At 35.9% G+C, this 15516-nt stretch overlaps 1 protein-coding gene across 1 annotated transcript in view; it reads left to right on the forward strand.

The window, feature by feature from the left end:
- SPATA17 (spermatogenesis associated 17) overlaps window positions 1–15516 on the forward strand; it is a 100165-nt gene that overhangs the window by 66189 nt on the left and 18460 nt on the right. Inside the window, exons 8-9 of the mRNA XM_072856961.1 lie at window positions 3764–3915; window positions 12828–12963. Coding sequence (XP_072713062.1) covers window positions 3764–3915; window positions 12828–12963 — 288 coding nt within the window. The remainder of the gene's footprint in view (window positions 1–3763; window positions 3916–12827; window positions 12964–15516) is intronic.

Genomic DNA, 15516 nt, shown 5'->3' on the forward strand with positions numbered 1-15516 from the left:
TCAGTGGAGACAGCCGTGGGCGTACTGGCTAACCCATAAAGAAGAGGCTTTTCTCATCTTTATGTCATGACTGCCTTGTCCGTAGCAGGACGAGTCTGTATCAGTGGTGGGACGTGAAGGCAAAGGCAATTGGGTTAGAGCACAAGGAGAAGATGCAGGCCTGCCAGAATACTTCTGGAGAAGTAGAGATGAACCACACAGTGATCCACACTGCTTATAACAGTAAGGATCAACTTCAGGGCAATTCTCCACCTTTGTCCTTCCCTCCTTACGTTCTCCCTACCTTGACTGCTTGAGCTTCCTCATTGAATGAACTCATTGACTCACATGAGAATCAAGACAAAGTGGACATGGTATAGGAGTCATGCTTTTAAAGAAAGAGGGAACTCAGAGGTTTTCTGTTGTTAAGTTGCTCTTGCAAAACTGCTTTACTGTATACAAAGTATCTTACGAGCTTCTGTTTGGATTTCTAGTATTTTATAGACCTTTCTAAGTTCAGACGCACGCACAGCAGTCATGCACAGATAGCCTTTTAGAACAAACCAGAAGAGTTCTGTTTATTTTCTGCACCTCAAAGACAGAATTTACTATATAATACTTTAATCCTTTCAGCACCCTGGGATGTACACTGTGGGGTAAATTTTCAAAGCACAGCGCGTGGATTTAGCTGCGCGACTGTTATTGATGTTAATGGGAGTCACACGGCTAAATCCCTGCACAGCACTTCGACAATTTAGGGTTGTATGTCTAAGAAAAGGACACTGGTTTGAGCTGATGAAACAGCTGGAAATGAAAACCCATCAGAACGCATCATCCTGAAAGTTGTCTGGTGCGACAATAAGGAATTTAATTACTAGATATACTTGTGTCCTAGTTCTCTGTGGTAACAGTTTGTGGCACCAAGCTTCTTTTTCTAATATCTATCAGGCCCACTGTGAGTCACTTGTTACTTCACTGTTCTTTCAGGTATCTAAAATTTGTATTGCCCGTAGGGTTGGGTATTTTATATGGGAATGTCGATTATATATGTTTAAATGAACAAAAATTAGCTATCTATCAGCTTTCTCTTAGGGAAATGGGTATTTAGCATTTTATAGGGAAGCTCAGTGTATGTAAGATAGTGTATTTAAACGAAAAGTTTTAATGATGCTTATACATCACTTAGATCTATCATTTTTATTACTGAGTTAACTAGAATTACAGTTTGATGGAAACACAGGTAATGCTAAAATTAGCCATCTGTTCATTAAAACGCATTAATAACAGAAAGCACATTGCCATTTTTAAGGGATTTTTTGCATGCTCTTAGCTCTCCTGGAATGGGGGGCAGTGAAGAACGTATGATTTCATGTAGATCATAATTTTTATCATGAGTTTCTGATTTTATGGTAAAGTAGTAAGAATGCCGATCTGCTAACCTTTATTTGGCAGACCAATTGGTAGTGAGAAGATTTATGCTACTCAGTACAAATTCCAAACATAGAACATAGAGTTGTGTGAGTTGTTTTCAGGGTGAAAACTGTTGGTTGACTCCCTCCCTTTCTTTCCTAGCCTGACCTCCCCAGGAAGATTTCCGTTTTGAAGCAGGCTGCCTGAAATGCTTGCAGGCACTGCCAATTTGAAAACATTTCTAAGCACCATTCTACCACAGATTTCACAAACCTTAAAGTTAATCTTGTAAAATGGACATAGGTGAATGGATTTTTTAGAGGTCTTGTCATCTTAGATATATTCCTGAGGTGCCTATTTGCTAGGTAAGTTTCTTCAAATACGTGATTCAGAGGAATGGAAAAATCTGCAGGCAATGTTTAGAGTTATCTTAATATTCTAAAACATATATACCCCACTTTCATGAGTGATGACACAGCCTTGTTTGAGAGACCTTTGCTTAGTTACGCTCTTTCCCCCCTTCTTCCATTAGTAGTTGGACTCTATTAATTTCATTTGAACTATGGATTGAGAAAGAGTTAGAAGGTCTTAGAAATTAAAGATGGAAAAAAATCCTTGCTTGGATATCTGATTTGGCCCTTACCCTGATGGAATATGAGTCAATGTCTTACAATGAAGAAGAAATACAATATTCTGAAAGACTATTTTCTAAAAGCAAGCATATTTATCTTGATATTATTTGACAATAGTACATCTCTTTCTTCTTTGCTCCATATATCCACTTCATGCAAACACCTTGCAACACAGAGTATTAATTTTTTATTACAAATTTTAAACATTTTTTATAACTTGATCATCAGATTATGTATTATTAGAACATTGCTTACTAGTTTTAATGACCTGTTCTAGTATTGATTATTCTCTCACAGGCGATAACTTTCTATTCTGGTTTTTAAAGACTTATTGTGGTCATATTAAATGAACGTATTTTTTTACACAGACTTAGAAAGTAGAAGCAAGAAAATATCTGCAAGAAGTGTAAATACTATGCTCGCTTGCTTACTAGGACCTTTAAAAAGATCTCCAAATCATGGTGCTGTGCCTTTAAAAAGTAAAGTTCCAGTAAAAATCCATTAACTACTTTCAAATATAGCAATCCTCCTGTCCAGCTGTGAAAAGTACTAGATGATACTTATTTGCCATTTGTGTTATTTACGGTCCATGACTTTTATGGTAACTGGTTCCTATTATTGGTTTCTATTAATGTAAAACATAAGTGAACATAAATGAGGCGTGAATCATTTCTTTTTATTAGCCCCACAGTCTTCACTCAGTGCTTGCAGTAACTCCAGCTGTGACTTGTTAGTGATAACCTATTTAAAGAAGGATATCTTTAAGAGTAAAGGCTGTGATTAGGATTCTTTGTCTGTTCATAGTTTCAGAAGGTTTCACTAGTTCATTGCAGGATCAACAATGATGCAAATAAAACAAAAATTAATTAGCAACACTTCTAAATCCAGAGTTGCCACTAAACTGTCCTGAGCATAATATGGCACTGATTATAATCCAGGTAAGTTCTTAGTGGTTAGTATTAAAAGCAAGACATAGGATATGTCACTTTGACAGTGCAGGAAAGGACTTCCTGCTGCTATTTATCTGTGTTGCTAAATGGTAGATGCTGATATGATCAGTTATTAAACAATATACTCTGGAAAAAAAGATATATATTTGTATAGAGAGAGACTTGTGAAAGAATTAGGAGCTTTCTTTTTTTTTAAGAATAGTGAAATTAATGTGGGATTAGACTTTTCAAAAATGGACTATACACCTATATTATTGAAGTCATTATTTTGAACTGTATTAGAAGAATTACATCTTAAGTCATGTATTAAGTTTCCTTCCAGGTAGCTTTATAGTTAAATTGAAAAGAGCATGTTCTTTAAGGTAAAACATTATTTATCCTATGAAAAGGAAAAGACTTAACTTTCTGCTTAAGCAGAATCTAGATACAGTTAATACTTGTATATGAGATTTCATTTCACCAATATTTTTTTCTAAGGAAAAACTAAGTTTTCCTAATCAGTTCTAACAAAGTATTGTTTTAAAATAATAAATATTTATTAGTAGTTAAATAAATCTGGAGTGCACATTTCTCTCTCTCTCTCTCTTTGGAGCTTTAGAGCATGTTATCAACCTTTGTGTTATCTGTAACTCTATCAAAATGAACTGCTTTAATTATTGTGGAAGAAAAGTCTTGCTACACTTCCCAGACATTCTGTGTCCTCTTTCATCAGTCATGTGTCATGACTAAAAGAAGGAAAGAAAAGAACTGTAACCCCACAATAAAACACTTACATTATCCTATACCTTTCAGGGGCCTTTCCGCGATACTGCTGAAGTATTGCGGCAGCGCTACAAGCCTTTGGAACCAACCTTGCGAGTGGCAGCATCAATCAATTCACCACTAGAGAAGGCCAGAGAGGAAATGAAAAGGGAGGAATGGAGAAACCGTATACATGACAATGAGTAAGTTCTTTGTTTTTTCTTATATTGTTATGAGAATGTTTTCTTTATTCCGTTGCTTTCAGAAACCTTTCATGCCTGACAAAATGAAATGTCAAACCTGACGGCTTACTAGCAAACATTCTATGTACATACTTCTAAATTCTGTGTCATTAGATTATAAACTGTTCAGGGCAGACACCCTATCTTGTAATTGTGTGACATGTGCCATCCATATCTATGAATCTATAGAACTTGTAATAATAATAATATGTGATGCAACAGATGGGTTTAATGGGAAATAAGAAAACAAATGCAAATTCTGTTTTGCCACATGTACCTTGCCAAGGAAAAAATACTGTTTAAGTCTTCATATTCAGGGAGCTTACAGACTATGGGAGGAAAAAATGGTGTTGCATGACAATGAGACTTGCTTTCTCTCCCAGTAGACTACCAAAGCTCACTTGGAAGGGAAGGGAGCATATGTTGCACATGTTAAAACATGATGCAAAAACTGTAATCATCTTTGAAGCAGTTTGGTTTCCTAAGCCATAGCATCTGTAATAGTGTCAGACAGGCCAGTTCTTTTCCATACAATCCCAAATATAGACATAATCCCAAAAGATTTAAGGCTTCTGTCCCAGAAGATTTAAGGCTATTGCCAAAATATTTCCAATTTTTATCTTATCATGATAGAACTCTTTTGTCCAATCATAATAAAAACCCGTTAAGTGACCTGCGTTGGCTTTGTAGTTAACTAGAAAAAAAATGATATTTTGTCAACTTTTCCCTTGAATTCATTGCTCTTGGCAATCCTTTGACACTTTAATACCAGAATTCAGGACAGAAAGGAATTGCTTTTCCTCATGAGCAGCCTGTGATCCACTGATTCCCTGGGACACGATGCTTTGCTATCTTTGATCTGTTTCAAGCTTTTCTATCAGCTCCATGTTGTGTCAGCTTCAGGACTGGGGCTTAAGAATGCCAGAATCAATTGCATTTGCATGGTTTGGCTTTTGTTTTTATCGTTGGATTGTTTTCCTCACACTTTTCCTGATTTAATATTAAGAGTGACTAAATGGAAATTCTACTGAAAAACAGTTTTGAAAGAAAAAAAATCTCTTAGTTCGGCTACTTTTCCACTTTTTGGCAATGTTATTTTTTATATTTGGTGCCAAAAATGAGATGTAGTACTTTTTATTCCTTTCATACCAAAGCCATAACTGAGTTAAGGTACAAGTAAAAATGTACTTCAGTTTTCCATTCCTCTCTGTATTCTTTCATTTATTGGGGTGAGAGGGAAGCAGTTTAACTTTCACATCTCAGCTTAAATCTGGGCCATTTTTTTTTCATTTTTATTTCTAGCTTCTGCCAGTGAAATTTAAAAAAAAAACCCAAAACAAACCACTAGTAATAATTAATGTTCTACCTGTCATTTAAAGTGTTCTTTTCACTGAATAAATTTTGACTGATGCATTCCAAGTGAGGATGGATTATATCCTTCATTTACAGGCATGACTGTATTGCCCAGTCTTTATTTGATGAGGTTTACTCCAGACATCACTGTGTCAACAGTTTCGGAAAGTCAGATCTTGTAATAAATATTTCACTGACTCTCTTCAGTGAGTGAATTGTGAAGCTTTGGTCTTGTACGGTTTAAATTTGGAGTCTCCAACTTTGACAGATATTAATTGATCAGGGGTCTTTATTAACCTTATGGGTAAGGAAGCATTTAGTGCCATCCTTAACACACAGAAGCAATGTCCTAACACCAATGATTCTCAGCTCCATGCACGCTAAATGCATAGTGTATTATACATTTTCAGGCTGTGATCATTCCGTTTGTGCTTCATATTCAACCAACCATGCAAGGGTCACATCTGTAACCTTGAAAAGGTGATGACAGAGTTGCAGGTCATCATCAAGACTAACGCTCACTAGTAATGCTGCAGCTGCTGTGTGGAATGCCAGCCTCCAGGGAGGAGTCAGCAAAGGGTTACTCAGATTCTACAGTAGTTTTTTCTCAGCAGTGTCTATTACAAATTGACAAATTTCTGTCCCTTTCTATGTAATTGTGTACTTTGGGACTGTATTTCTTCCTGGTAGTGCTTCCTATGCTGATTATTCTTCTATTTTAGAAAATAAGGAGAGAATGAACAGTGGAAGTGTGTGGCATTTGTTGAGAAAGCTTGTGTTTGCATAAAATGACAAACTGAATCCTCTGTGTATATTTCCAGAGTAAGTATTACGTGATATCTCTTAAGACAGAAAAATTGTCGGTGTATTCCTGCAATTTTCAACAACATTCAGAATTCCCAGTCACCTCTGATTATCAGGGTTCTTTAAAGTGGTGATATGTTTTCTCTAAGTGTTTTAAGCTCTGAGAAAGTTTTTGCTTCTGATAAAATGCAGAAATAATTGAAAAAGCTGTGGGAGAGTTTGGGGCAGGTGGAAGCAGTACAAATGAAAGCAAGAATGCTGTGCTTACTTAAAGCAACTGCTGGAATTTCCTATTTTGTAATGAAAGAACAACTGGGTAATCTAGCCTAATAAGAAAGCTTCCTTTTTCTCATGTAATTGAAACTGTTACTGCCTTATTGTGCTATTTTTCATACAAATTAAGTGATTTCCCCCTCCACTTGGGTAGGAATGACAATTGGACTCCTTTGGGATGGCCACTTAATAAACTAGTGCCTAGTTTGAGACACCAACTGCTGGATCCAGCAGATGTAGATCACTAAGCATGAAAAGTTCTTTACTCAGTTGCATGCAGCTACATGCTGGCCTAATTTTCCAGAGAACAAGGTAAATTATTTTCATTAACTTTACTGAAACCGGTCTCACATAGTATGCCTCATGCTTCAAAGTATACTATTAAACATCTCTATAAAGTCAACATACATCAGAATGAGTTGCAATGTGGTGATAGAATAGGGATAGACCAGGAATAGTGTAAGGCTGAGGTTTCCTGATTTATTGTAGTCTTCTGGTATGACATCAGGCTAGTCATCTCAGCTTCTGGTTATGTCTGTGCTCTGTGCTGTACTGGAGGTAGCCGAGCTAGTTTGGAACACACTGGTTCACTTGCGTGCAGCGGAGTACAATGTTTGCACACCCTGCCTCTCACATGCTGTGTGAACATTGCAGCTCCAAGCTCCTCATGGGCTTATTCTCAGCAAGATAATGCTTTCCTTTAGAACCAGCTTAGGTGCTTCTGTGCTACACAGTGCTGTGCATGAAAAGGTACACTTACAGAGAAGTTAATGATCTAAATATGCTCTATACTTGGAGGCATCAGTGTTATGAGCTGCCTGGTATTAATGGTAATAAAATTTAAAAAGCAAGTCACTTGGATAAGACTTAAGATTAAAAAAATCTTTTAATTTCTACATTAATAAGATCTTTTACTGTATTTCTGACTTAGCTGCAATGAAAATGGCTACTACATTTTATGTCATACAAATATAGCACATCTGAAAACTTTTTTCAAATTATACTTAGTTTTTCATATGCTTTGCAACTTCAGCAATTTGCATATTTTCCGGACTGTTATTGTATTATGATAAACAGGGATTATCATATATTTTCAGATAATGTTTTCTTAACAATTCAACTCCTATTTGTAACTCTTCCATTTATTTTAATTACTAGCACAGTGTGCAACATTTATTAATCAGCAGAGTCTTTTTAAGTTAAAATACTAAATTAGCTAACCCCATTAACACAGAATACACCAAACAAGCAGTAATAGGAGAGGTAGTTACTGTGCAAATCGTATTATACATGCGGGTGCTCTAGGGCACAGTTAAGCATGATTACCCTCTTTTGATCCAGTATTCTTCTGCTTCTTCCAGCTAATTTCCACTGGAAATTTACAAAGTAGCGCCTTCATTTTTCCATCTTAATTTTTCTAATGAAGTTCTGCTACTTTATAACACTGGGGATGCAGATAATAAGTCTGTGTATAATTAAGAAGTTCCGGAATTTGCTGCAGAAGAGATCTCTCTTACTTCCTACAAGAACTAGACTATGCTTTTCTTTGCCACTTTACATTACCACAGATAAGGGTTAAACAAAAACAGCCAGAGGATTCTTAGATTTACTGACATGAGGATAAAAGTGATTGATAGTTGATTGAAAAACTATGTATTTAGTATATTACCGTAGACAATATGTAATGCACCCAAAATAAGTTTCTTATGGAAAAAATACTGCACTAAAGGAAATCTGACTAGATATGTTAAGTAAAATAGTCTGTCTTTATTTTTGTAAATAACACTTTGATTTTAATATGCACTCATCATGAACTAAATAATGGCTGCCCTGCTGCAGTTGTTTTGCTATGGAAAACCATTGTGCTTCTTCCTTTGTTCCCCGAGTGAAAAGATAGACACTTTCGGATTTGATGAAGAAATTACTTTAGGTATAAGACATGAAATCAATTTTAAGCTTTCAAATTTGTGTTATTTAAAGAAAAAAAAAAAGATTAAAGATTCACAGCTTCCCAGTAGAGAAGCATAGTTTGTTTGGAGCTAATAGTTCATGGTCTTCTTCAAAGTGAGATAAAAATGTTTTATTTGAATTGGATCAAGCAAGAAGGAATTCAATTGCTATTGCATAGAACCACTTTAGATAAAAATTTAACACCACTATCACACACCTAGAGTTAAGATTTTGGTAGCATTTTTACTACTAAATTACAAAAATGTACAGTACCTACAAATATTATGAAAGTTTGAAAAACCATGTAAGCAGAACATTCCTTTTAGTTCTCTGGTTTTAGTATTTCTTATTGTGCCCTGGTAGTGCAGCATGTATGGCAGTCTGGCAGTAGATCTACTGCCAGTTCTTTCCCAGAAGCCTGGGTAAAGTTTGAAGCACTTCTGGGATCAGGATTACATGCTTGCACTGCTAGACTGCTGGGATTTTGCCTCTTGGGCAGATCCAGAGAATGTGCTGAAGGACCACTCTGGTTTTTTTTTTTGCTGCCATTTAAATTCAAGAAAAAGTGAATGCCTCTGAACTGTGTCCTGTTTGTAGGTATTGTATAGCATTGGGACACTGCTGCCCAACAGTAAATGATGGACCTGACAAATCCTCCTTCCTGGTCATGCTGCTGCGCTCTCCTCTCGCATCGCCATAGGCACCAGAGCCCAGTACCTACTGTTGCTTCTGTCATCTCTGTCAATCCAACTGGAAAGCCTTCAACATCTAAAAGGCCGCTTCCATTTTCTGTCACAATAGTGAGAGATATTACAGTAAAAGAGACAGAATGGAGGGAAGAAATGATAGGTGAGGAGAAGCAGGAAGAAAGATCATGAGGGGGTAAAAATGTGGGGAAAAGAAGGATTAGAAAGATTAAATTATAGTAGCAGGGAGGTGCAGGATAGGATGAGTGAAGGGAGAGAGAAAGGAATTTTTATTTTTGTGAACAACAAATATCGAGGGTATCTCTTGAAATTTCAATACATGCCACTAGCAGCTGTCAGGTCCAGGACTGGCTACTAAGTCGAGGCTTCTAGGTCTTTTTACGCTAATTAGGTTCAACATAGTGTGGTCCTGGCAACAGCGCAGCTGGCCTTCATTACTGGTGACACTGCCAGCTTTGGTCCTGGTCCTCCCTCAGGTTGTGTATGTGTAATACTGCTATTTGTAGAACCTGAGATAGTTTCCCATTTTTGGTTCCAACTCTTTCCCCGTCTTGAATGTATTCTTTGGCATATCTCTTGTTCAAACTTTTGTGGTGGGTGAGAGGAAAAATTTTCAGTTTTAAATTTATTTCTTTAGGGAAAGTTCACCTCCCATTAAATCATCAACTTTTGGAAAGGATCAGCTTATATTAACTATGTTTTATAGCATGATATAACATCAATACAGAATTTAATTCTTCTTTGATCTTACTACTTCTGTCTCTGTCATATTTACTGAAAACCTTTAAGAATTTCTGAATTTATACTTAAAACACAAGGAAAAGCTGAAACCCAGATGTAAGAATCCTGTGAGTGAGCTTTTTGTGGAAAAAAACTATGGAGGCCTAAACTTCTGCAGTTGATAATGTTATCATACCATTGTCTGGATTTAATTTTCCTCTCCTTCCATCACTCTCTTCTGTCATATTCAGAGCACATTAATTTGGGGAGCATATTATGTCATTAATTTGGGGAAAAGCTGTGTCAGGTGTACATATTGAGCTACAGAACACAATACCATTACTGAAGTGTTTTGCAGTGCTATTGCTTTTTCTTATGATTATTGGTTGTGGGGGTATAATGACTTTTGTATGACTCCCATTAATTTGGTTACCCTACTTAACACAAAAAATTGTTTTAATGTTCTTTTTAATTACTTATTCACATAGAGTAATGAAAATCCTTACTTGCTTTAAACAGACATTGAATTTGCAAGCATATGATCCTTTCTTATAGTTAGATCCTTATTGCTATAAGGATCTGCCCACCTGGCTCTGACAGCAGAACTATAGACAGAAGGAAAAAAGGAAGTTTCTACTTTAGACTACTTTATACCATTATACGCTATTATATTTTAATGTTCTTTCAGTTCAATTTTAATATTTTTTATTGTTCCATGTTATTCCTCAAAAATTCACAGTTGCTTTAATTTTTTTTTTTTACTCAGCCATACACATCCATTCCAGGCTCTATGGCACATACTGTAGTTAACGTTCATAGAGGAGATACGCAGTAGAGTGCAGATGATCACATTTGTGCTAAACTACATGTAGAATATAGTGTTAGTTGTGTCTTAAGGAGTTACAATATATGTATTTTTTTGTTTGGAATCATGATAGAACATAGATTACTCTGAGTATTCGTTTGCCAAAAAGACAAAGATTAACTGATCCACAGTAAAATCAAAATCTCTATGTAGGAAATTTTATAGGGAAAACTATAATAATTTACTTATCTTCTACATTCCTCAAGAATATTTTTTGCCATTTTGTGTATAAATTTTACAGACATAGTATTCATATTAAATTATGAATGCTATGGCTCAACTAAATTCTATGCATATATGGGCAAATCCCTAAACTGCTAGCCTTGTCTTCTCAGCTATCCAATCCCCTGAGAAAGCCAATTTTCTTTCATGTCTGAACAAAAGAAAAATGTACTATTAAAATGCAATTCAGAAGTGATAAAAACTGCAAGTGGAGCAGCCGGCTCACAGCACCTTCGATGTATTCTCTGGGACACTGGGGCCACATTAATTTTTGTGTGTGTGTGATGTCCATCCCATGTGCAAATTAGCATTACAAGTACCATAATCTGTCTTATGTGAGACTGTCCTTTCCCATGAGTATACACATGCTACTATAGCTTTGTATAATTTAAAAGTCTGCTAACTCAGTGTTTTTCTTTTGCTAACTTTACATGACATTTGTTTGTGGTACTTGATAGAATAAATTGATATAGCTGGCAAGATTCTAAAATAGTTTCTTTTTATGAAGTGGAAAGAAAGAAATGTAATTTAAGAAAACAAACACTCAAACAGTTGCTGATGGATCAGTTAGTCCAAATAAATAATTTTCTGAGTCTGTATCAGCTGAGAGACAAAGGTATTTTAATACCCATCTTTATCAAACACTTGTTTGTATAACTCTTATAGGAACTCTGGATTCTGAAAAGCTTTCAACTAGGAAAAGGTTTTAATTAACTACACCTGTTGTCATGGCAGTTAAAGTGATGTTTTAAACTTCTGAAGCATATATTTCTAATTTTACTGTATAATCATTTTTCCTGAACTTGTAGAATAAAGAATGCATGTTTATTTTTCAGAATAGCAGCAATGATAAGCTTAATTCACAAGGTTTTACTTTATATTAAAATGTACTTGTTTGCTCTCATAACTCTCTTGCAAACTGAAATAGATGGAACTAAGACATCTTTGTAGGGTCTCTTGCAGATTCTTTATATACAAGATGTTTTTCACTTTCCTCCATACACTTTGCTGTGGAACCTACCCAGAATACCTGTAGTTGTCCGTAAGAGTTATGGACATCCATCTGAAAACCTCTTCCATGCCCAAGGCAGGTAGCTGGAGCTTCATTGTTCAGTGGCACTTTGTAAACACGGAGTCCACCATCAGTATGACCAAAGGTGAAAGAATCAGGATCCAAAAGATTGCAAATTAGGACATAATTATAACTTGAGAGTAAAGTACACAATTTGGGAATTCAGAAGAAATCATTTCTTTGCTTTGTGGTCTGCTAATATGTGAAAGTCAACAGTACTATTTGTATAAGTTTCTGTTCTGCTAAAGGAGAGTACAGTTTATTTAGCTTTGATTAACAGATATCAAAGGATGCATACCTAGTTTAAGGTACAGGGAGGATTCTTTATGGTGCAAATTTGCCTTGGTTTATGCTTATACTGCTGACACGCTTGAAATGTTTCTGTCCTGGTGGAACCATCAGGCTGAGGTTATGTGTTGAGGGCCTACATGACTTGTAAAGTAGATGCAAAGTTCTCCAGAAATGAGCTCTATACTTGTGCATGATGTGTGCCTGCCACTGACAGCTGGCACAGACTGCACTGCCTGCTAAGACTTGAGGTGTCAACATGCAGATCCCAGCAAACTGAACGCTGCTCATTCTTCACATCACACCAGTTGGTAGTGCAGATACAGCCAAAGTAAGTCTAGTAATGCAAGTGAACCACGTTACATCTTCGTACAGAAAGTCTTCATTTTATCCTGTTGAAACTCTATATGTCTTTGCTCCAAATTTAGTTTAAAAGCAACTATAGGAGAAATTGCAGTAATCCCCTCACAATACTGAGGAGGAACATTAAGAAGGCAGTGGAAAATAGCAGGAACATGTGTCCATGTGACTTCCTGTAGCATTGGTATCTATGACTTACATCAATCCTCTGGCATCTAGAGTAGAGCATAACTGACTTTTAAATATTCTTGAATTTCAGATTTCTGCCATTTTCTTCGTATCATAAAAATGAGAGGTATGACCCATCAATTCATAGGTCAGACAAATATGGCCAAGAAACTTATGGAATTAAACACTTCAGAGAAGTACAGCCTAAGAAGTGGGTAGCAGACAAGGTAAGTCACTGTAAAAATTAAAGAATGGTTTGCTTTTTTAGACTGGTATTGTATTAGAAATAACGGAATTTGGCCCTGATCCAGAGATCATGGAATCCAATGGGAATCTTTCTAGCATGTTACAAAATCACATAGTTAGAACTGATGTGATGAGATGTCAGGTTTCCTTGACTCTTTCTGGTAAGTTCAATTTGAGGAAATTCAACACTTGTCACACCTACAAAATAAGGATTTAAAAGCCAGATTAAGTACAGCTTTGGTTATGTAAGTTTTGCAAAGTTTTGTTCTACCTGTATTGCCTTTTCTGATTTGAGAGATTGCATATTTACTCTTCCACATTAAGATAAACCTTCAGAAAATTATGGGAAAACCTGATTAAAAACAACAAAATATTTTACTGCTTACATTCTTTGGAAAATTCTAAATTAGTGAATAGCCATTTTTATTTTAAGGTAGTCTCATTAAACTGCCTGCTTTGTCACGAGCATCTCATATTTCTGGTTTTGTAGTGCTACAAGAGGCAATTTTCCTCAGAACATGTTCTAACATGAGTTTGTGTAATGTTTGCATTACTTCTATTTGTATTAGGTATCATAATCACATTAAAATTTCCCAGTACAAGAAAGATAATGGACTCGGTAGACAGTGCAGCACAGAGCCACAAAGATAGTTAAGGGACTGGAGCATCTCTTGTAGGAGGAGAGGCTGAGAGAGCTGGAACTCTTCAGTCTGGAGAGGAGAAGGCTCGGGGAGATCTTACCAATGTGTATAAACACATGGTAGGAGGGAATGAAGAAGAGGGAGCCAGACTCCTCTCAGACTCAGTAGTGTCCAGTGACAGGACAAGAGGCAATGGACACAAACTGAAATGCACGAAATTCCATCTGAATGTGAGAAAACACTTTTTTTTACTGTAAAGGTGACAGAGCACTGGCACAGGTTGCCCAAAGAGGTTGTGGAGTCTCCATCCTTGGAGGTATTCAAACCCAACTGGACACGGTCCTGGGCAACCTGCTTAGCTGAGCAGAGAGGTTGGACTAGATGATCTCAAGAGGTCTCTTCCAACCTAAACAACTCTGGGATTTTGTAAGATATGATTACTTATTTCCCTGAAAGTAATTTAACCTTTGTAAATATATAACAAGTTCCAAGCAATCTTAGTTTGAGCAGTAATAATTTTTAAAATAACTCTTTCTCAAAACTTTAAGCTTTAAAAATGAGCTGAGTAAAATTTTGGTATTTTAACATATATTAACTAAATCTCATTGCAAATAAAGGCACAAAGATCAACATTCAAACAAAAAGATCTGAATTTGTCTTTCAAAAGCAATGAGTGGAGGATATGACTGGCTGAAGTCCCACAGCTTAAGTATGATATATAAAAAATATCTACAAGTGTTATTGGTGGTACTCATCTTGTCCTGTAAAGACTCTTCCTTTTCCAGTACCTAGCAGTTCTTGATCAGGCTCAGATGATGATATTAAACAATGTAAAGATATTTATATTGTATATCATATCACACATACATAATATTATATAAATTATGGGCTTAGCTGAAACAACTAAACTCACTTTACTTGTGATCTTGGATAGATTTCAACCTAAATCTCTGGAGGTGAATAGCTGTATACATTAACTGAACATGACATACAGCCTTCCAACCCCAATTCTAAATCAATATGAAGCTTCAATTAGGAGCTGCTTACCCAAACAGAGAGATAAGAGGAGAAAAGAGCTATTTATGACCTACCTGCTGCTTTAATGGGTCATTATTATCAGGAAAAAAACCCCCAGCCCTCCACCTCCTCACTATATTTTAATGGAAAAGGTCCTATAGTCAGGTGTGAGGTCATACTTTCATAACTGTGAAATTTGAAAGAACTTTCTGTCACTTTATTATTTCTAAAATGTATTAAAACTTTGTATGTATCAGTGCTATGAACAAAATTATCCTGTTCTAATGAATCACAAGGCTAAAGGGCATGTATCAAAATATTTAAAAAAAAGATAAAATATCAGATTTTTGCTTAACACTGCTAAACACAATCCTCCTTTGAGTTTCCCATGAGGTGATATTTTTGTGGATGCAACTTCTATTACAGCCTGAATAGCTGATAACCCTGCCATGATGTATATTCAGCTTCTGACAGTATTATACTAGAGAAGTTTCTCTTATCTTTGCTGATAAGACAAACTACTGTGCAAGTTCTTCCAAGGAGTCAGTTCAGTGGTCAGTGGATCAGTGACCCCTCTGAGCTGCTGAAGTATTATCTGATATTAGTTGGCTTTTTTGAAACTACATTTAAAAAAGTTTCCCTGTGTATGTCCATGAGCATGTCCTAGTTTTCAGACTAGGTTTGAAAGTTTCCTAGTATTTTCCTGACGTTTTCATGTGTTTAAGTATGCATTTTAATTCAAGTCACAAAAAGATTAGTATGTAAATTATAGAATTACTTTAGAAACAAAATGAACAACGATGAAAAATATTGCCTTGTTATATTTCTTCTGGAAAATGAAAGGGTATTAGCATAGACTTCCTCTAAACATAATAA

This window comes from Ciconia boyciana, chromosome 3, assembly GCF_034638445.1.
Source record: "Ciconia boyciana chromosome 3, ASM3463844v1, whole genome shotgun sequence".
Taxonomy (NCBI): Eukaryota; Metazoa; Chordata; class Aves; order Ciconiiformes; family Ciconiidae; genus Ciconia; species Ciconia boyciana.